This window comes from Pogoniulus pusillus, chromosome 10 (assembly GCF_015220805.1).
Source record: "Pogoniulus pusillus isolate bPogPus1 chromosome 10, bPogPus1.pri, whole genome shotgun sequence".
In the NCBI taxonomy this organism is placed as follows: domain Eukaryota; kingdom Metazoa; phylum Chordata; class Aves; order Piciformes; family Lybiidae; genus Pogoniulus; species Pogoniulus pusillus.
The window spans coordinates 12,323,551-12,345,054 of NC_087273.1; the positions used below are offsets into that span (position 1 = coordinate 12,323,551).

At 42.5% G+C, this 21,504-nt stretch overlaps 1 protein-coding gene across 10 annotated transcripts in view; it reads left to right on the forward strand.

Annotated features, from left to right (window-relative positions):
- The window catches only part of AFG2A (AFG2 AAA ATPase homolog A), a 225,264-nt gene that overhangs the window by 114,105 nt on the left and 89,655 nt on the right, over positions 1-21,504 (forward strand). Inside the window, exon 14 of one of the 10 annotated variants that reach the window (XM_064149951.1) lies at positions 9,010-9,081. The exons of 6 other annotated variants lie outside the window; for them this stretch is intronic. In XM_064149951.1, coding sequence (XP_064006021.1) covers positions 9,010-9,056 — 47 coding nt within the window. In that variant the 3' untranslated portion in view covers positions 9,057-9,081. Of the gene's footprint in view, positions 1-3,328; positions 3,393-9,009; positions 9,082-21,504 lie in introns of those variants that run through there. 3 more of the 10 variants (XM_064149945.1, XM_064149944.1, XM_064149953.1) reach the window with 3 other exon arrangements.

A 21,504-nucleotide genomic window follows, 5' to 3' on the forward strand; every position in this document is an offset into this window, starting at 1 on the left:
TATAGACTACCTGCTGCCATAGGAAACAACAACCAACCAAGCAGAAAGATGACAAACACACTCTTCAGGTTTTGTGAAATAGTGGATTTTAGGTTTTCAATGTGTATTTTTGTGTCCTCGTATTTTCTTCATGTTGTTAAAGCCTAGAACTAAGCTAGATTCTTATCAATACAAGTATAGGCAAGCTTCTTGCCCCAAGAAAATTGCTATCCTCCTTTTGGCATGACAGAATTAATACTGATAAACAGGTGGGATAAGGTCGGGCTGCCCTACGAGGAGAGGCTGAGGGAGCTGGGATTGTTTAGCCTGGAGAGGAGGAGGCTCAGGGGGGACCTCATTGCTGTCTACAACTACCTGAGGGGTGGTTGTGGCCAGGAGGAGGTTGCTCTCTTCTCTCAGGTGGCCAGCACCAGAACAAGAGGACACAGCCTCAGGCTGTACCAGGGGAAATTTAGGCTCGAGATGAGGAGAAAGTTCTTCACTGAGAGAATCATTGGACACTGGAATGGGCTGCCCGGGGAGGTGGTGGAGTCGCCGTCCCTGGGGCTGTTCAAGGCAGGATTGGACGTGGCACTTGGTGCCATGGTCTAGTCTTGAGCTCTGTGGTAAAGGGTTGGACTTGATGATCTGTGAGGTCTCTTCCAACCTTGGTGATACTGTGATATTGCAAGTAGCCAGGTGTATTAACATGTGCATGCTTTGGTGGTTCTTGAGGGAGGGGTGCTTGCTCAGCTATGGCAGGCTCATCTATAAGAACCTGATGACTGGGAGGTTGTTGAAGTGTAAAATAATCATTCCTCCTTTCCTGCTCCAAATGCCTCCCCCCTCTTTTTTTTAATTTTTCTGCTTGTCCTATAAATGCCTTAAGCCTGTAAAGGAATGGGGGAGGTGGAAAGTGGGTAACTTCATGTGCCAGTCCTTTGTGTTGTGCATTCTATGGGATAGGGAAACTGGAGCTGTGGTTGTATTTGGTAGTGGTATCTTTAACTTAGATTCATTATTAGGTCACTAAAGGAAATTTAAAATAATCTGTATGTACTAAAAATACTTAATTGAATTAATTGTAACTGCACGTGAGAGACTGAATGAAGGAGGCAGCTTTTAATGTTTTTCTAGATCAGCTGTGTCTGTATTTCAGAATCACAGAATGTTAGGGGTTGGAAGGGACCTCCAGAGATCATTGAGTGCAACCCCCCTGCCAAAGCAGAATCACATGGGGCAGGCTATGCAGGAACACATCCAGCTGGATTTTGTATGTCTCCAGAGAAGTAGGCTCCACAACCTCTCTGGCAGCTTGTTGCAGTGTTCTCTCACCTTCACAGTAAAGAAATTTCTCCTTGTGTTGAGGTTGGAATCTCCTGTGTTCCAGTTTGTCCTTTGTCCCATCACTGGGCACCACCAAAAAAAGACAGTGCACTTCATCCTGACACCCACCTCTTGGATATTTATAGATGTTAGTAAGATTTCCCCTCAGCCTTCTCCTCTCAGAATCATAGAATTGTCAGGGTTGGAAGGGACCTCAAGGATCATCTAGTTCCAACCCCCCCTGCAATGGGTACAGACACTTCCTATTAGATCAGGTTGCCTAGAGCCACATCCAGCCTGGCCTTAAACTCCAGGGATGAGACTTCCACCACCTCCCTGGGCAACCTGTTGCAGTGTCTCACTGGTGGAGAACTTCTTCCTAACATGTAATCTAAACCTATCCTCCTCTAGCTTGTATTCATTCCCCTTGGTCCTATCACTACCTGACACCATAAAAGGCCCCTCACCAGCTTCTCTTTAGGCCCCTGTCAGATACTGGAAGGCCACAGCAGAAGTTGCTGTAAAGAGTGGAACCAAACAGGACAAGGCTGTTCTTAGCTGTATAGTAGTTTGAAATACTCCTTTAGTTCCTGCTGGCAGTACACAAGCCACAGAAGCAGCCCAGATGAGCAGAGCTCTGTTCAATCTTAAAAGTCAAACATTTCTACTGGAAATCTTTCCAACTAGTTGAAAGAAATCAGTAAAAAAATCTAGTTCTGATTTTATCACTTAGCTGAAAACAGAATCAAATAGAGTAAAACTCTTTCCATCACCTTTCTCCTTTAGAGGCTAAGACAGAGCCAAAGCCCATGGAAGGGTGTCCATCACACTGGGACTCTAGATTGCACCCATATTACTGGTCATTAAACCAGACAGGATGTAGAGCTGCCCATTTACTCAGCCCTGTGTGGTTAACTCAGAGAGTGAAACTGTCCACTCACCAGGAGAGAAAGGAAGCTAAGCTGGTGTTAACTATCTCACCCATGCTCCACTGTGACAGTCTCCATCCTTTGTGGCTGACACTGGTGATCCTCCAGCTGCAGAAGGGTCATGTGTTCCTCTGAATAAACCTGTGCACATTTTTTACAGCAGCTAGGGAAAATCCTTCTTCCAAAAATAAACACCAGAATCTACCACTGAAACCAAGCTCCTGCTGAAGAGGATGGGATGTGATTGGTGCCTTCTAGGAAACAGTTCAAGCTACTTCTTAGATTTAACTAGATTTAGGTTTAACGTGTTAAATTTAAACACATTCACATTTCCTCACATTTATTTTCTCTTATGTGAATAACTTGCTGTAATTTTAGTGTTTTCTGAGTTGCTACTATGTCTCATTCCCCTGTGTTCTTTCACTGTCTCTTTCTTTTCCTTTCTCTTCCTATCATTGCTCCTCTCACAAGCTAATAATTAATGTGTGACAACAGGCCAGGTTTCACTTTAGCAGAGTTTTGTGTCTGATACTTTATTCAAACACTTGAGGAATTATCAAGTGCCCAGGTCCTATGGAAAAATATTACTTCTCTGAAGTTGTTTCTGTCTCCTGAAATAAAGTCTAATAGAATAGATTTTAATTACATGACTTAGAAAGTAAGTGTTTTCCTATCTGCCATCATGCAAAGATACTTGAGAGGATTACCCAGGTGCCATATAAAATTCTTTATTTGATTTATGATTTTTTATGAGGTTAGCAGCAGCACATTTAAAAAGAAGTCAACAATAAAGAAATAAAACCAAACCATAGCACTACCAACAAAATGACAACAAACCTCAATAAAACTGGCATCTGGTGTGACTGTGAGATCTCTTCTGAAAGAAGATAGTAAATGCTTGACAATGGGGGCAAGGAATCAGAAATTCAGGTCAAATTATTGAGTATCAGTATGTGCATACTTCAGTTTCTTTTCAATTCAATATATGCATTGCGAAAAGATGATTCCATTTTCCATGTCTCAGTTTCCTAAGAGAACTGACTAATGGTGTCTGAATGATTTCCAAAATTTTTGCTTGGTTGTTTTTTTTTAAGTTACAAGGGACTGATTTGGAGAAGTGTTGCAAATGAAGCAGTTTGGAACTGATTGGTGGCGAGGTAAGTTGATAAAAATGGGTGTCACAGTAGAAAGGAAATTACTACCTGCTTGATTTGTCTGAAGACCTCATTGCTTTCCCTTGTACTTCAGGTTCTAAACCCAAATACACCCTGGTTTAATTCCAGCTTATTGTTGTGTGCTTTTCCAGCAAGTTTGAAAAGGATTGAAGGTTCTTTGTTATGGAAAAGGACTTGCAGTCTTAATTGTTAGGAAGCTGCTATACAACTGTATTTTGCAATATAGCTCTATGAAAAAGTAAGTCTTCAGCGGCAGGAAAGATACCAGCCTCTGGTGAAAAGCATCTGAGTGGATGCAGGGTGGTACCTAAAGATGTAGATGGTACTCTTCACCAGCATATCTGAGGAGGTCACAGTGGTTAATGGTGTTTATGCACCTAAGAAACAGGTGAAGCAGTGAGCAGCTGTGGTAGCACAGGCTAAATGCATAATACTCAAAACCCTATGGGAAACTAAAGGTGACTTAGGAATTAGATCTGAGTTTCTAGTAACCCATTTTGCTTGACTACTCTTTTATGCTTTTTTCCCCTCCCCATTGATTTTCTGTGTTAGGTTGTTGGGTTTGTTTTGTTTTTCACAGTTAGCTATAGAGCAGGGCTCTAGTGAATTGAGCAGCAACTCATTTCCTTTGCCATGGCCAGGAAATACACCGAGCAATTAAGGGTGGCTTCATGGGAAAGGCTCTTTCATTTCACTGAGATACAAAGATTCCCAGGCTTTCCTGGCTTTTCAGCAGCCTACCAGGTGGTCTGACTTGGAGCTAAGTCCCCCATGTTCCAATGTCCATGGTAGCAGCAAATTTGAGGAAACAGGGCTGAAGGCCTGAAGGATTTAATCTTTTTTTCCTCCAACGTGTTTCACCACTTAATGGTTTCTTTTGCAAATCCCAGTTTCTCTTCCTGATCTGTTTTTCTATTACATAGATCAAAGACACTGCTATTACTCAAAGAACTTCCACCAACATCATGTAGATTGATGAAGAGTGGCTCTTTATTAAGAAGGAATATCTGTTAGTAATCCTTGAATTCTTAATGTGAGGATTAAGAAGTATGCTGGGTGTTTGAAGGAAAGCAAGAGGAAGGTGGCAGCGATCCTGTGCTGCTCAGAGATGCTTAGTGGTTGTTTTCCTTTCAAACACTGACCTAAAAATGTAACGTTTCTTCAGCCATGCAAGCTGCTTTTGACAGCAAGTTGCAGCTTGTTGAAATGCAGCTTGCCCACTGGTGTAAAATGAGAATATTACTATTTCATGTGGAAACATGACTTTGGCTTGAAACTGATACAAGAGATTTACAAGATAAATCAACTGAAAACTCCAGCAAGTCCTAACAAAATACTCCCTTGAAATAATGTGCACTAAGTAAATATTATTGTTTATTGAAAATCACTGCTGGAGCCTATTTTTGCCTTTCATTTCTAACTGAATCCAAATAACACTGTCAGTACTATTTGCTAAGAGGGGAAAAAAAAGAAAAGAAAATATAGAAATCTCAGCTTAATATTCCTCCAAAAATGAGGATTTCTTTCATTGTTGTGTTACCCAAACAGTAACAACAATGAACTGTATGAACATATTGATACTTAATAAATAATTTGACCTGAATTTCTGATTACAGGATTAAGGAACAAATGCTAATCTGGGTTTTATCCTTTCCTGGCTGTAGTCAATATATCTGCTGCCTGTAAAAGGAGAGGATTGACCAGAGTGTCTCAACAGAGTGGGGTGAGGGTTAATTAACTGCACACAAATCGTTGTAGGGATGCTAGGAATGTTTTTGGCAGGTTTTTTGGGTTGTATTGGTACATTTCAGCTGAACAACACAGAACCTCAAACAAAAGAGTCATCTACAAATAAAAATATAAGAGACATCTTAAACTGGCAGAGGGGAGATTTAAACTAGATGTTAGGAAGAAGTTCTTTCCAGTGAGGGTGGTGAGACACTGGCACAGGTTGCCCAGGGACGTTGTGGATGCTCCCTCCTTGGGGAAATTCAAGGCCAGGTTGGATGAGGCCTTGAGCAAGCTGCTCTAGTGGGAGGTGTCCCTGTCTATGGTGGGGGATTGAAACTAGATGATCTTTGAGGTCCCTTCCAACCTAAATAATTCTGTTATTCATTCTATGAGTCTATAAATAGTTGAGGTGTCTGGATGAAGATGCCAGGCTCTTTTTGCTGGTGGCCAGTGATAGGACAAGGAACAGTGGCACAAGCTAGAACATAGGAGGTTCTACCTCTACGAGAGGAGTCACTTGTTTACAGTGAGGATGATGGAGCACTGGAACAGGCTGCCCAGAGAGGTTGTAGGTAGAGTCTCCTTCTCTGGAGACTTTCAAAACTGCCTCGATGCATTCCTGTGCAGCCTGCCCTAGGTGATCCTGCTTCAGCAAGGGCATTGGACTCAATTATCTCTGGAGTTCCCTGCCAACCTCTGTCATTCTGTGATATGTTGCTCAATATTACATTCAACATAAACACCATTTGTTCTGAACTGTTAGGCAAAAACTTGCATTTTGTTCAAGAAACTTGTAAATCTTTGAGAGACATAGAGCTGAAAATTAGCTCTGTATAATGCACAGGATCTATCTTCCTAGTATTTCAGTGTCAAAATACACAACAAAGTTCAAAGTTTGCTTCCACCTGTTTTAACATCCAACTAGTGTTCTCTTGCTAAAAGGAAGGAGTACAATCTGCTGCCTGGAACTGAGCAAATCTTATATTCATCTGAAAAGATCCAGCACATCGTTGAGACTGGTGTCTTATTTTGTATCAGGACAATGTTTCATCAGCTTTCCAGTACTTGAAGGGGGCCTACAGGAGGGCTGGGGAGGGAATCAGGAATGGTGTGGTCAGCAGGAGCAGGGAGGTCATTCTGCCCCTGTACTCTGCACTGGTTAGACCACACCTTGAGTACTGTGTTCAGTTCTGGGCCCCCCAGTTTAGGAAGGACATTGAGATGCTTGAGCGTGTCCCGAGAAGGGCGACGAGGCTGGTGAGAGGCCTTGAGCACAGCCCTACGAGGAGAGGCTGAGGGAGCTGGGATTGTTTAGCCTGGAGAAGAGGAGGCTCAGGGGTGACCTTATTGCTGTCTACAACTACCTGAGGGGTGGTTGTGGCCAGGAGGAGGTTGCTCTCTTCTCTCAGGTGGCCAGCACCAGAATGAGAGGACACAGCCTCAAGCTGCGCCAGGGGAGATTTAGGCTGGAGGTGAGGAGAAAGTTTTTCACTGAGAGAGTCATTGGACACTGGAATGGGCTGCCTGGGGAGGTGGTGGAGTCGCCGTCCCTGGAGCTGTTCAAGGCAAGGTTGGACGTGGCACTTGGTGCCATGGTCTAGCCTTGAGCTCTGTGGTAAAGGGTTGGACTTGATGATCTGTGAGGTCTCTTCCAACCCTGATGATACTGTGATACTGTGACTATTGACAAGGTCTTGTAAAGGGCAGGATAAGGAGAAATGGGTTTAAACCTGCAGAGGGGAGATTTAAACTAGATGTTTGGAAGAAGTTCTTTCCAGCGAGGGTGGTGAGACACTGGCACAGTTGCCCAGGGAGGTTGTGGATGCTCCCTCCCTAGAGGTATTCAAGACCAGGTTGGATGAGACCTTGAGTGACCTGTTCTAGTAGGAGGTGTCCCTGCCTATGGCAAGAGCTTGGAACTGGATGATCTTTGATGTCCCTTCCAAGGTGAACCATTCTATGATTCTCTAAAGGACAATAGGAATTTCAAATGCAGTTCCCAAGAGGCCTCCACTGCCTGGGACACCCAGATGCTCTACTACAAAAGGTCTGATGCAGCACCCTAGAAATCTTGGCCTGGAAAATGTTTGTGTGTTTTAATTTGCCACATCAATTTTCAGTATGTACTCTAGCGTACAACAGTAAAGTTTGCTAGCTGGAGCCAAGAGCAGGAAATAAGAGCATTATGGAATCCTCTGTGGCTATTGTGAAGTTTGATAGCATTAGGCACAGAGAAAACTGTGCTCCCAAAGCAGTGTTACTGTCATTGAAACACCTGATTTTTGTATAATCCTGTGTTTCAGAGAGCACAAAAGGGGGAGATGGTTCTATATACATGTGCACATAATAAATGTCAGTCTGGTTTATTCTTCCAGAATTAATGTATGTGGAACTGGAACTTCTGTGAAAAGCATTAGGAATATTCTTGCCAGCACAACATTTGCATGATTGATGAATGATGCCTTGGTCATGCAAGCCCTTGAAGAACAGAGTACAAATAGCAGATTTTTTTTTCCTTATTAAAAAAAAAAAAGAACTTTGGGTTTGTTTTTTTTTTTCAGAGATGTTACAGGTAAATTATTGAACAGAGTGGAATTTTAAGAATGCTGTCTTTTGACCACAGTGGTAAAGGGTGCTACATTTCCTTCTCATGAGTTCCTGTTTAGGACAGACAAAGCAGATGTTTGGCTTGGAAGCAGGCTTTATTTGGCGTGGTGGCAGGAAGTACTGAGAGATTTGCTATTGACATTTAATCCCTGATGTTTCTGTAGACTGTAAGACCTTTTTTTCCCCCTCTTCGTTATTTCTCTCTCTTTCTTTTTTTCTGTTGCTTGCTTGAATCTATGTAAAATGAACTGAAGTCATAATACATATTTGGCAAGGGAGATGGAAATACTGTATTCTGTTTCTTATACTCTTGACACCCTTACTCATAAATCCCAGTCTCCTGATTCCTCTGATCAGAGTGAGATGATTTTTTTTTTTTGAATGCAGGTGTTTAAAATGTGAAATTAGATGTTTCCCCCAAAGCTGTATGCCTGGTCTCTATCACTGCAGCTATCCAACTAAAAGACCTGTCTCCCAAATCATTCTAGCTTAGAGAAGTTTCTTCCTGCATCTGGTCCATGCTTTTGTAATACTAATCTGCTTTAAAAAAAAAAAAAAAAGAGGGAGAGGGGGAAAGGCAGCTGAGAAGATAACTGAGCTGTGAAGGCAACCAAGCTGATTTGCAGGAAAATGAATTACTGCTTTAATAAACTCTGACAGTCTGAAAACTTCAGGATGAGATTTTTCATGCACAAAGTTATTTTGCAGAAGTTTTTGCTGCAAAAAATCTTAAGTGTTAGAAGAAGAGCTTGACCTGTTTTTCTGGACTCGTGTGTTCATATAGTAGCCTGTCAAGGTACTGTGGATCTTGGTCAAGTTAAGTATAAGAAAGTGGGGTTTTTTGGTTGTTTTTTTTTTTGAAGCAATGTGGTTTGGCAGAATATTTGGGTTTTTTTCTGCCTAACTGTGCTTTCCCCTTTGGGCAATGACCTTGATCCAGAAAGTCCTTGAAATTGCCCTTCTGCTTTCCCTCACCTAGAGCCTGACACCCCACCCCAAGCCATACGGAAACAAGCGATGAAGTGACACTCTGCACATCTTATATGCAGCAGATTTGAATCCTACACAAATAAAGTTATTGGTGGGGGAAAAGCTCATGTCAGAATTCTACTAATGAACCTCATTTTGCAGTACTTTAAATATTTAAAGTCATAGAATTGTTTAGGTTGGAAAACCTAAACCATTAACACAGCACAGCCAAGTACACCACTAAACTGTGTCACTATAAGCACTACATCTATATGTCTTTTAAATCTCTCCAGCAATGGTGACTCTGCTACTGCTCTGGGCAGCCTGTTCCAAAGTTTGACAGCCCTTCTGGGGAAGAAGTTGGTCCTCATGTCCAACCTAAACTTCCTCTGGTGCAACCTGAAGCAATTTCCTTGGCCTCATTTGCTTTTTAGTGGTAATTAGGTTTTTTATTGGACTGGAGTAAGATTATTTGAATGCTCTATTAAAAAATCTGATTATGAGTTGAGGGCAAACTCACAGTTATTTTTTGCTTCATTCCTCTTAGTAACTGTTGGAAGGAGATGCAAAAGAGAATATGTAAGAGAAAGGTAAAGCTGTACCCCACCTGCATGCTCAACACAAATGCATCTTGCACCTCGAGCTGAGTTCCCAAGGCGCGATTTGCACAGAGCACTGCTGCATCAAGTGTGAGATTTCCATTTCTAAGGACACTGCTGACTGGGGACCCAGCTGCTTCTAGGACAGAACAGGGCAGTAGAGCTGCTGCAGTGTCTCATCTGGGGATATGCAAGAGATGCTTATATTGTAATATGAATGCTTTGGAACTAGAATGCAGCTCCTGCTATTAAGCAGTCAACAAACACTTTAAACACCTTTTGTTCTTAGGGGTAGTTTTACAAAGTCTTAACAACCAGTGGTTTCCTGTGCAATTTGAATATAGCTTAATTTACCAGCTTGCCTTTCAAGATGGTCCTGGATTTACCACCTGAGCCACAACTTCTTTAATGTCATGCCAGAATAGTTTTAAAGTTAGGATATATTCAAATAATGTGGAAAATGTGTCCAAGAGCATGAGTGTGTGATAGCTCTCAGGTTGCAGCGTGCAGCACAGTCTGTAGAAGAGGGACATGAGCAGTTAACACTTTGCAGAGGTTAGTCCTGCAAAAATACCTATCCGCCAGAAGGAGCAGTTAAAAAAAGAAGGGTGGTTACTTTTTTTCCTCTCCCAGTTCTGTTTTCACCCCTTTCTGCTGATTCTTAGAATGTAGGGGCTTTATTTCAAAGATGAGCTGATCTCCATAATTGTGCAATTCTGCTACTACATAGCAAGCATATGGGTACCACCAGTCAGTGGAAGTAGTTCTTCCACACCAGTTATAGCTGTTCTTATATGGCACTGAAAAAGAGAGTGGTTTTTAAAAGCCACTTGAAGAAGTAGAGGAAAGAATGAACCTACAGACCATACAGGGCAGGAGTATTGGGCACATGAAAAGCTCTTCTTCCTCAGAGCGAAAGGCTTCAAGCAGTACACCGTGAAATGTAAGTAATTAAAACATTATAAAGGCCTGAAACGTGATGCTCCTCCTGCTCTCCCACAACTGGAGTATTTTTCATTCTGTGTCTTAGTCCCAGGTCTTGTTTTTGTTTCAGTAATCTTTATATCAGGTTTCAGGGTATGTTCCTGTGCATAGTGTTTCCTAGTACTGACAGCCAGAAATAGTTTCCAATCCATTGTTTTTAAAACTTTTCTAGAATATACATAAATTAAATAGAACTGCCTCAGGTCCAATAAATTGATTCATTAATGGCATCAGAATTAGAGCTTGGAGCATTCTGAGTTTCCGTTATTCCCACTGCGGTCTCTAGACTGTAGTCTATCATCAGACCTTTCTGTGCAGAAAGAGCTGCCAAAAAATCAGAATAGGAAAGAATTATATGACCCAAGTTGTAGTCACATTGTTCACAGGCACATTGCTGAAGCCAACCTGCTGATGGCATGCCAGTCCTGGGAGATGATCCTCCAGTGCGGAGCAAGGACTGGCAGGGGAGGGGCTGCAGCACACCTATTTCTTAGGACGCTGCCTTTTCCTTGCTCAGAGCTGCATTTAAGGTTGACTTTTATCACAAAGTTAAACAACCCAGAATCCCAAACAAACAAAACCAAACCAATCACTGAGCAAGTGTCTTCTGTCTGCATGAAGAGCTGGAGTATGTTAAGAGCTTGCCGACCACCCGTAGTGTTTGATTGGTGTCCCCTGGACTTCTGGTCTCTTGTCTGGCAGCCTTGCAGTAGCTGGGAAACTGCAGGATTCTTGTTTCCCTAGGAGTTCCTTTCTTTCTCCCAGCTTATGAAATATTTCTGCTCCTTGTGGGGGAAAAAACCCACACACAAAAAAAAACCCAAAAACAACCAAACCACCACCACCAAACCTCCCCAAAAAACAAGGCAGAAAGCTCTTCTCTTCCATTGTTCAGCCAAAACATGGCTGTGCCAGCTAGGAGAACTTTCTTCTTCTGAAAGAAGGACATTATCCATCTTCCCTTGCGCTGCCATTTGGCTGTGCCAGGCCTGCCACAGGCCCTGGTTGTTTGCCCAGATGCAGGAAGGATGTCTGTCCTGATAGTAAATCAATGCTGGCCAATTCAGGGGCTTAACTGGCTTAAGGGTAATTGAACTCAACTGAGGAAAAGGATCACCATCTGTTGAGAGAGGAGAGTGCAGTCTGCTGAGCTGTCCCAGAGCAAGCTGCCCATGGTCGTAAGCATGCAGGTAACTGAGGCTGGGTATGTCATACGTGGCAGAAACACTGTAGTTTGCACCACACTGCTGGCATCTGCTTTACTCTGGGAGACTTAGTTGTGGGGAGAGGTAAAACCTGGTGAGAAGGGGTAGACATTTATGATTTTTTCCCTACTCTGGTTAGTTTTGATAGGCAGAATTTGCTACAGAATGTTTCTAAGACTTGTGTCTGGGAGCTAAAGGATAACAAGGGTGAATTTGAAGTGATTAATTTTTTTTAATCTGATTTTTATTGTAATTTTCTTCCCCCCTGTGGTAAAGCAAGCTATTGAGCTCTGATATTTTTATGCACAGCACTAACACGAAGAGCGATCAGTGCCAATCCCTGTCATTATTATTCTGTGATCCCTCGGGAGCCAGCTGTACCGAGGCATTCTCTTCCCGTTGCTTTGGCACCTGGGAATTCAGGCTCCAATATATTTTCCAGCAGATGTGACTATCGGGGCTTGTTTATTTTTAGCTGGGGATTGTGCACCTTGATCTCGGTGGGAAGCTTCCTGTCCTCATTGTCTTTTACAGCCGGTTGTAAAGGCGAGTGGCTTATAATGACCTACCCTTACTTCCCCTGGCTGGTTCCAAAAGACACAGGAATGTCATCATCACATGTTATAATTTACTCAGGGACTTTCCGATGAGGACCTCACAGGTTTAACCTTTCCAAAAGCTGTGTTTATTCAAGACAGTCATAGTGTTGGTACCTTGAATGTCGAGGCTGGGAAGTTACCAGGTCGTATCGATGGCTTCATTGATTTTTGTCCACTGGACAGTTTTCATTTGGGGGCAGAATTTGGTGTTTTTCACAGACAAGCATATTTCCATCACCTAATTCCCTTGTGAAAACTTGAGAGGAAAAGCACCTTTGTTGTTAATGTTGGATATTGAAGTATGTGAAGTTCGAAGACTGAAGCTTCTTTTCTTAAATCAGTTTTAAAGAGTGGGGGAAAAGGGGAACATTCAGAAATGGTTTATATTTCTCCACCATATATGGCAGAAGCTACTATTCTATTAAAAAAACCCATGTTTTAAAACATGAAGCCTTGCTCCTGTGTGTGCTCCTGCATGTAGGTGCCTGTGTGGATCTAAATCAATTCAAATTTGAAACCTAAATTTAAGCCTTGCTTGTGTGTGCTGCTGCACATGGGTGCCTGTGTGTATCTAAATCAATTCAAAATTGAAACCTAAATTTAAGCCTTGCTTGTGTGTGTGCTGCTGAACATAGGTGCTGTATCTAAATCAATTCTGAATTGAAACCTAAATGTAAGTCTTGCCTGTGTGTGTGCTGCTGAACATAGGTGCTGTGTGTATCTAAATCAATTCTGAATTGAAACCTAAATGTAAGTCTTGCTTGTGTGTGTGCTGCTGAACATAGGTGCTGTGAGTATCTAAATCAATTCTAAATTGAAGCCTAAATGTAAGTCTTGCTTGTGTGTGTGCTGCTGAACATAGGTGCTGTGAGTATCTAAATCAATTCTAAATTGAAGCCTAAATGTAAGTCTTGCTTGTGTGTGTGCTGCTGCACACAGGTGCCTGTGAGTATCTAAATCAATTGTAAATTGAAGCCTAAATGTAAGTCTTGCTTGTGTGTGTGCTGCTGCACATAGGTGCCTGTGAGTATCTAAATCAATTCAGAATTGAAACCTAAATTTAAGTCTTGCTTGTGTGTGCTGCTGCACACAGGTGCCTGTATCTAAATCAATTCTGAATCGAAACCTAAATGTAAGTCTTGCTTGTGGGTGTGCTGCTGCACATAGGTGCCTGTGAGTATCTAAATCAATTCTAAATTGAAGCCTAAATTTAAATCTATATTTAAATGAAATTTATGTATAAATTTAAATTCATGTGTAAATGTAAACTTAAATCTCATGTGCTTAAATTAATTTGAAAATAGTGGCATGGGGGGGAAACATTCAGAAGTGGTTCGTTTTTCTCTGTCATACGTGGCAGAAGCTACTTGTTCTAAAAAAAAACCCCTTGTATTTTAAAACATTAAACCCTGTTTGTGTGTGTGCTGCTGCACATAGGTGCCTGTGTATGGCATGTGTGTGTTTAGACTGCTGTGACACGACTGCACAAAAGCTCTGTGTATCGGGTTGTAACAGAATGTTTTCCTCTATTTTCTGTAAATAGCTTTATTTAATGCATAATCTAGAGGCAGACTGAGCTCTGCATTGTTGCTGAATGTGGTACACTTTGTCAAAGGAAAAAGCATTCAGCAGGAGCTCTCATTTCAAGATCAGTTCTCTTTTTTTCCCCCCCTGCCTGTGTGAAGCTACTGTTGCGATGCTGTTTGGTCTGTTTCCTGTTATATGAAAAACAGTTTAAGAAGCAGATTTCCATCTATTATGTTCTTTAGAAAACAGACATGGTGATCCAGCTGATGGTTGGGTTTAATATATAGGGAGTTTGGAATAAAGCCCAAACTTGGGAATCATTTCATCTTGCTCACATAACTTGTTTTGCCATTATAGGGAAAAGAATGTTTGGTTCCTAAATAGTCTGTGGGGTAGATAGCGGAAAAGATGTGCCCACTACCTTTCCCCCAGGAAATCTTTTTTTCCACTAACAATATACAGATTATATTTTTGGCAACTGTTTTGGAAGAGGGACATGATGCAAGGATCCCCTTTTAGTATTCTTCAGTTAACATGAGAAAAAAGAACCCAGATGTGTCTTTTTCTTTGCAAAGTAAGCAGCTAACATCATGGGAGTGATGCTGCTGTGGACGCTTGCGACATGATATTTATTTTGGGGTAACAGGGAGAAAGTTACCCATCTGATTCTTCAGGATTATTGTGGGTTGCTTTTTGAGGAATACAGGTGGCCTCTTCTCCCAGGCAACCAGCAACAGAACAAGGGGACACAGTCTCAAGTTGTGCCAGGGTAGGTATAGGCTGGATATTAGGAAGAAGTTCTTCCCAGAGAGAGTGATTGGCATTGGAATGGGCTGCCCAGGGAGGTGGTGGAGGCACCGTCCCTGGAGGTCTTCAAGAAAAGACTGGATGGGGCACTTAGTGCCATGGTCTAGTTGACTGGTTAGGGCTGGGTGATAGGTTGGACTGGATGATCTCTATGATTCTATGATCAAGGCTCTGCCATGGAGTTGTTGTGATTCCCCATCTACATTTGATCTCTCAGAATATCCTGGAAAGTTCCGATGCTTTCCTCATTGCTGTTTCATGAACGTCACCAAATGAGACTTCCTCAGAGCATCTGCAGTGTTTCTTTTTGGAGCAGCAGATCATAGGGAAGCTTCTCTCATCCCAGCATGATTCTCAGTGTGACCGTGTTTTCTGTCCCTGACTAGCACACATCATATCTAAACTGCGGTTTGTTGTCAGTGTGGATGTTGCAGGGCTTTTGGTTGTGTAAAAAACAAAAGTCAATTTTTCATAGCATGGAAAGATTGGATCAATATTTTCCAGTACTGTGAACTCTGAGAGATCTTTTTCTTTTTACACTTGTTCCTAGATTAATTTTTTGTTCATGGTTTAGTCAATTTTAAGGACATAAATGATTACCTCAGTCGTGTCCTACTTCTTGATTGCAGTTAGGCTTGGTTACATTGGGGATAGAATTCTGTGTAACCAAGGGGTGATGCATCAAGCCTGCTCTTTTCCGGAATGCTTACTTACAACTGCATGAAATACATGCTTGGGAAAAAGCTTCTTAAATGGCAGTTTTCACAGTAGCATTTTAAGTGTGTAGTATTACTGCCTTATTTATCCCCAGCTATTACTTTTCTCACTCTACTCTGTGTGTGTTTGCTTTTACAGCCAGCTTAGCAAGCAGGGTAAGTTGTCTTACTCTCTTTTAGGTAACAGGAAGCTGATGAGAGACTTGCAAAGGCCTCACTTTAAGATTTTAGAAGGAAAAAAAGACATTTTTCGTGAACACTATTAGTGCCTCAGAATCCAGAAGGCTCCAGGAGAGCTGTTGTGTGTTTTCCTTCTCATCAGTACAGGGACTGGTAGAAAGGGCATATTGTGTTGGTTTTTTTTCCACCTGTCTTTTACAGCGTTAAAACTGATCAATTCAAAACTCATCTACCATGTGTAAGACAAATTTCTCTGATGTTGTCCTCCTTCTGTTTTAAATACTGTTGCTGGTGAATTAATATAGAGATCCCCCCCTAGGGTCTCTTAGAGTATGCCAAAACAATGCTGAAAAGTGAGAATGAGAGAAAAATCTTGATGTAAGAGTGATGAAAGAGCGAGATCTCGCTAGGCTGGTACAGAGAACTCCCTGTTTTGCTTTTAAACCATTTCTGTGCAGTCCTGGTACTAATAGTGAACAAAACCCTCCCAACGTGTACCTACAAAGCTCCCTTGAATGGCACATCCTGACATGTGAAAGGCTCAGTGGTGAGGCTGAGCTACCTGAAAGAATGGTTTGGCATTCTTGTGGCTGAGAGGAACTGCTTTTGAGGAAAACATGGAGATGGGGAGGAGCCTGAGCCATGATGAGTGTGCATGGGGGGATCAGGGAGGTAGGCTGGAGCTAAAAAGACCACATCTATGTTTTTCCAGGTGTCCCTTTTGTAATCTTCCAGTGTATTTTTTAGAAGAAACAAGGCAGCAAATCCAGTCATTCTGAAAAAGAGGTGACAGGAGAGAGGACCCAGGCTTGTGCTGTGCTCTCATTAGCTGTTTTACTGCAGTTCTTGCACGTGGTGCCTCATTTTATAGTGCTTCCTCAGTTCCACTGTCCCTCACATGCCTGTTTTACCCCTTGTTTTAGTCCCTTTTACTTTATTGCTGTGTTTAAATGCTTTATAATTTATCTAAACCACTGTTAACGTTGCATGCAAAGTTCAAACTACTGTGGAACTATTTTTTTTTCCTGAAATAAATAGTTCCAAATTGTCTGCATTTAGTGTGACCAAAAAAGAAAAAAAAATCATCATCATAAAAAGATCCTTTAAAGCTCCAGATTGTGCCAGAAACGAGCAACTTCTTCACTGATCAAACAGGACTTCCAGAATTGGCACTTGCCTTCTGCCTGAATGATTCAGGAGGCCCCCTCCATGCTTGAAACATATATAAATGATGAAAACAATTAAATGTGTACATATTTTACAAGATTTAACTTGACAAGCCTGAATAAACTGGCTTCTGCCCTGCACCTTTGTTCTTGCCCTAGGTCTTTCTGTGTGCTTGCGATAGACTTTCAACTCAGGCAAAAAAAAAATATCCATCATAACCAAAAGACTTGGCATCAGAATTAAAACACAACTGTTTAAAGAATTGCTCATACCTTTCCCAGTGCTTTGGCAGTATGACAGTTGCAGGTAGAAAAATTAAGCCACAAAATTTCTGTTTTGCAGGCCTTTTGTTGCAGTTCTGTGGTGCACGTGTTCTCACCAAGGGATGTCCTGCAGAACAGCTTTGCTGTAGAGAAGAAAGTTGGGTTAATTAAAAAGCTGTGTGTTTGTCAGGTTAAGTTTGCATCCTTGCCTTGCGTTGTTTGGAGGCAGATTTCAGTTATAAATAGTACATAGCCTGCACTGGTATAGCTCAAGGGCTGGGCGTAGTTGTTGTTGAGAACTCCCATTTTGTTATCTTGCCAAACTTCTTTTCATTTTATACAATTTTAACATCCTCATAGATGATCTGGGTGAGGGCATAGAGTCAGTCATCAGCAAGTTTGCAGATGACACCAAGCTGGGGGCAGATGTGGCTGGGTTGGAGGGCAGAAGGGCTCTGCAGCAGGACCTTGACCACCTGGACAGATGGGCAGAGTCCAATGGGATGGGGTTCAATAGCTCCAAGTGCAGGGTGCTGCACTTTGGCCACAACAACCCCATGCAGAGATACAGGCTGGGGTCGGAGTGGCTGGAGAGCAGCCAGACAGAGAGGGATCTGGGGGTGCTGATTGATACCCACCTGAACATGAGCCAGCAGTGTGCCCAGGTGGCCAAGAAAGCCAGTGGCATCCTGGCCTGCATCAGGAATGGTGTGGTCAGCAGGAGCAGGGAGGTCATTCTGCCCCTGTACTCTGCACTGGTTAGACCACACCTTGAGTACTGTGTTCAGTTCTGGGCCCCCCAATTTAGGAGGGACACTGAGATGCTTGAGCGTGTCCAGAGAAGGGCGACGAGGCTGGTGAGAGGCCTTGAGCACAGCCCTACGAGGAGAGGCTGAGGGAGCTGGGATTGTTTAGCCTGGAGAAGAGGAGGCTCAGGGGTGACCTTATTGCTGTCTACAACTACCTGAGGGGTGGCTGTGGCCAGGAGGAGGTTGCTCTCTTCTCTCAGGTGGCCAGTGCCAGAACGAGAGGACACAGCCTCAGGCTGCACCAGGGGAGATTTAGGCTGGAGGTGAGGAGAAAGTTCTTCACTGAGAGAGTCATTGGACACTGGAATGGGCTGCCCGGGGAGGTGGTGGAGTCACCGTCCCTGGAGCTGTTCAAGGCAGGATTGGACGTGGCACTTAGTGCCATGGTCTAGCCTTGAGCTCTGTGGTAAAGGGTTGGACTTGATGATCTATGAGGTCTCTTCCAACCTTGGTGATACTGTGATCCTGTGATAATTCCTGATTAACCAGAATATCTTTCTATATAGATGTTTAAGTCCAAAATTCAGTGTTTTCAGAAAGGCAAATACTATGCTGAGAATGTTTATTCAGGCTTTCTTTGTGAAAGCAAAAGAGAATATTTTTACAGTGCCCCACCATTCAAAAGTGTCTTTTTTCACTAGTTTTCTGCAGAGGTGACATTTAGTTCCATGTCAATGACCTTTTGACTTTGGGTTTTCCAGTCTATAGGGCAAATGGTTTTTTTTTAGTGTATTGCTTGTGAACCTGTTCAGGAGACTTTGATTGTCAATGCACATTAATTCATTGATGCAACTTCCTGAAGTGGCCAAAAGGAAAAGTCTGGTGACTTTCAGAGATATACAAGTTGCTTACACTTGAGTTTTGTAGTGTTTCAGCTTTCTCATAACATAGAATCATAGAATCAACCAGGTTGGAAGAGACCTCCAAGGTCATCCAGTCCAACCTATCCCCCAGCCCTATCCAGTCAACTAGACCATGGCACTAAGTGCCTCAGCCTGTCTTTTTTTGAAGACCTCCAGGGACGATGCCTCCACCACCTCCCTGGGCAGCCCATTCCAATGCCAATCACTCTCTCTGGGAAGAACTTCCTCCTAACATCCAGCCTATACCTACCCTGGCACAACTTTAGACTGTGTCCCCTTGTTCTGTTGCTGGTTGCCTGGGAGAAGAGGCCACCCCCCCACCTGGCTACAATGTCCCTTCAGGTAGTTGTAGACAGCAATGAGGCTACCCCTGAGCCTCCTCTTCTCTAGGCTAAACAACCCCAGCTCCCTCAGCCTCTCCTCATAGGGTTTGAGTTCCAGGCCCTTCACCAGCTTTGTTGCCCTTCTCTGGACACATCCCAGCACCTCAACCTCTCTCTTGAATTGAGGAGCCCAGAACTGGACACAGGACTCAAGGTGTGGCCTGACCAGTGTTGAGTACAGGGGAAGACCCACCTCCAAAATGTCTTATATTGAATTTATTACCAACCTTAGCTCCCAGCAGTAGTAATGATGAAAGGCCTTTTCTGACTGTGAGGTAGCAGCTAGGTTATGCTACAGTTAATTCATGCCTTTGAAGCATCATGTTTGTATCCTAACTTGCATCTTTCCTGCTTGTTATTCAGCCAACAGAAAAGCAGATATTTTGAAGGATGTCCTTCACTAGATTAGTGTGGTGAGTTAACCATACCCTCGGTTGCTTATGTAACTAACAATTTATGTGTGTTTGATGTGAAGCTCAGAGGAACAGCTCCACTACAGCTAGGCTTGTTCATATTGCTGGATGGGCGTGTAATACATCAGTCCAGGAAAAACATAGTTTCATACCACGTCTCTTCTTCCTTTTCTGCCTCTCTTCTTCCTTTTTCTGACAAGTTTTCTTGTTAAATGGACAGTTCTTAGTAACCACACAACATAATTTCCATGTATACACAACCTTCTAAGTATCAGATGTGTGTATATATACAGACATACATACATGTAAAGTCCAAATCATACAAAGCTGTAAAGATAGTGGTAGTTTTTATTTGCAAGCAATGCTGTAGTCTTCCCTAGAAGCTGAGGCTGCCTTTCTGATTGTAATGGTCTAATAGATTATTGAAAGATAAAGGTCACTCTGCTGCCACAATAAAGGTTCATTTGGTGTGAAGGACATGATTGTTTACTATAAAATGATAAACAGCAATACCTCCTTTATCATTTGGTAGTGCATAGTGGTATTTGTGGGTATGCAGTAGTGTCAAGAAATATTTCATGTGCAAATATTCTGAATTTAAGATCAGCTAATGCATTATTTCTTTTTTTTTTTCCTATGGAATACTGAACAATGAAGAAGTTAACATGCTTCGGGGGGTGTTGAAGGGAAAACCTTCACTAGAATTGCTAGTAGAGCAAGAATTATTCCCTGTCCCTCAAACACTTTTGGTTTGCCCTTTGTTAAACTCAGGTGGGTTTGCAGCAGGAAAGAGTTCAAACCAATTTTTTTTAGAAGATCATAATTTTAAAATTGTGTGCTGTGCCTCTGTGTCTCTCTAAGCTGAAATGCATGATCTGAGCTGCAGAACTGACAGAACTTTGCATTAAAGGATTCCTTTCTGACTTCTTATACATGTACTATATTCTTTGTTATTTGATGACAGACTAGGTGATACTCAGTGATTTAAAGGACATAATAATTTGGAGGAAAATCTTGTCTTTGGGAAAAAAAATGGTTGTTGTTATGATTGTAAAGAAACCTGAGACAAGAAGTTATATGTTGCAAATAGTATTGAGCTCAGTTTACAGCATATCTGTGTGATGCTTCTGCCTCTCATATGACTGTAAATTAGGATTACCTGTCAACAGGTTGTTATTCTATCTGTTTTGCCTGTAACTATTATGGAGGCAGGGGAGGGAAAGGCAGCTTTGGTCATGACCCAAAATCTGATGAAGATAGTGGAAAGATTTTCATTGACTTTATTTGCTTGAGGTCAGATCCTTGGAGTTTGTAAAAAATCCAGGAAAGGAAAACAAAAGCAGACAGTTGAAATAGAGGATTTTTTCTGCTACTTAACTCAATTACTGCATGCAACTGTATCTTAATTAAGAGCAAGTGCTTTAACCCTGAGTGAAGAGAAATATTTTGGACATTTTTTTCATGAAGGAAAAGCTTTCCTGAATTGTATTTCAAAGACAAATCCAATCTTATGCTGGTGGCAATTGTGCATTTTAAATAGCTGTTCATTGAAAACCAACCGAGCATGCATTAATAATACTTCAGGTTATGGTTGCATGTTCACTACTGGTTTGCTGCTGCCTCCTGCTCTGTATGTGCAGGTGCATTTGTGGGCCTTTGTGGTCACACGTAGTAAAGAAGTCAGCTAAAAAAAGACCTGAGCAAAAATAAACTTGGTTTCCACTTCCCTGGTTGTGGTGCACATCAGTGCTTACGACAGCGCAGGGGTGGGGAGGATGTGGTGGCGGCAGTGTCTGCTCAGCGGAGCAGCAGTAGCAGGTTCCTGAGGTGGCACTGCTGCTGGTGAGGTACCCAGCACCCTGCATCTTCTGCACAACTGCTCTACTAATCAATCAGATTATTTTAAATTCTTGGGAGCCAAAGAGTAACCAAACTAAGGCTTCTCCTGTCCCTCTACTCTGCCCTGGTGAGGCAGCACCTGGAGTACTGTGCCCAGTTCTGGGCCCCCAATTCAAGAGGGACATAGAACTGCTTGAGAGAGTCCAGCACAGAGCCACAAAGATGAAGGGAGTGGAACATCTTTGTTATGAGGAGAGACTGGGGGAGCTGAGGCTCTTTAGGTTGGAGGAGACTGAAGGGTAACCTCATGAATGGTTATAAATATGTAAAGGGTGAGTTCTGAGAGGCTGGAGCCAGGCTCTGCTTGGTGATGCCCAGTGACAGGACAAGGGACAATGCGTGGAAGCTGAGGCATAGGAAGTTCCATGTAAATG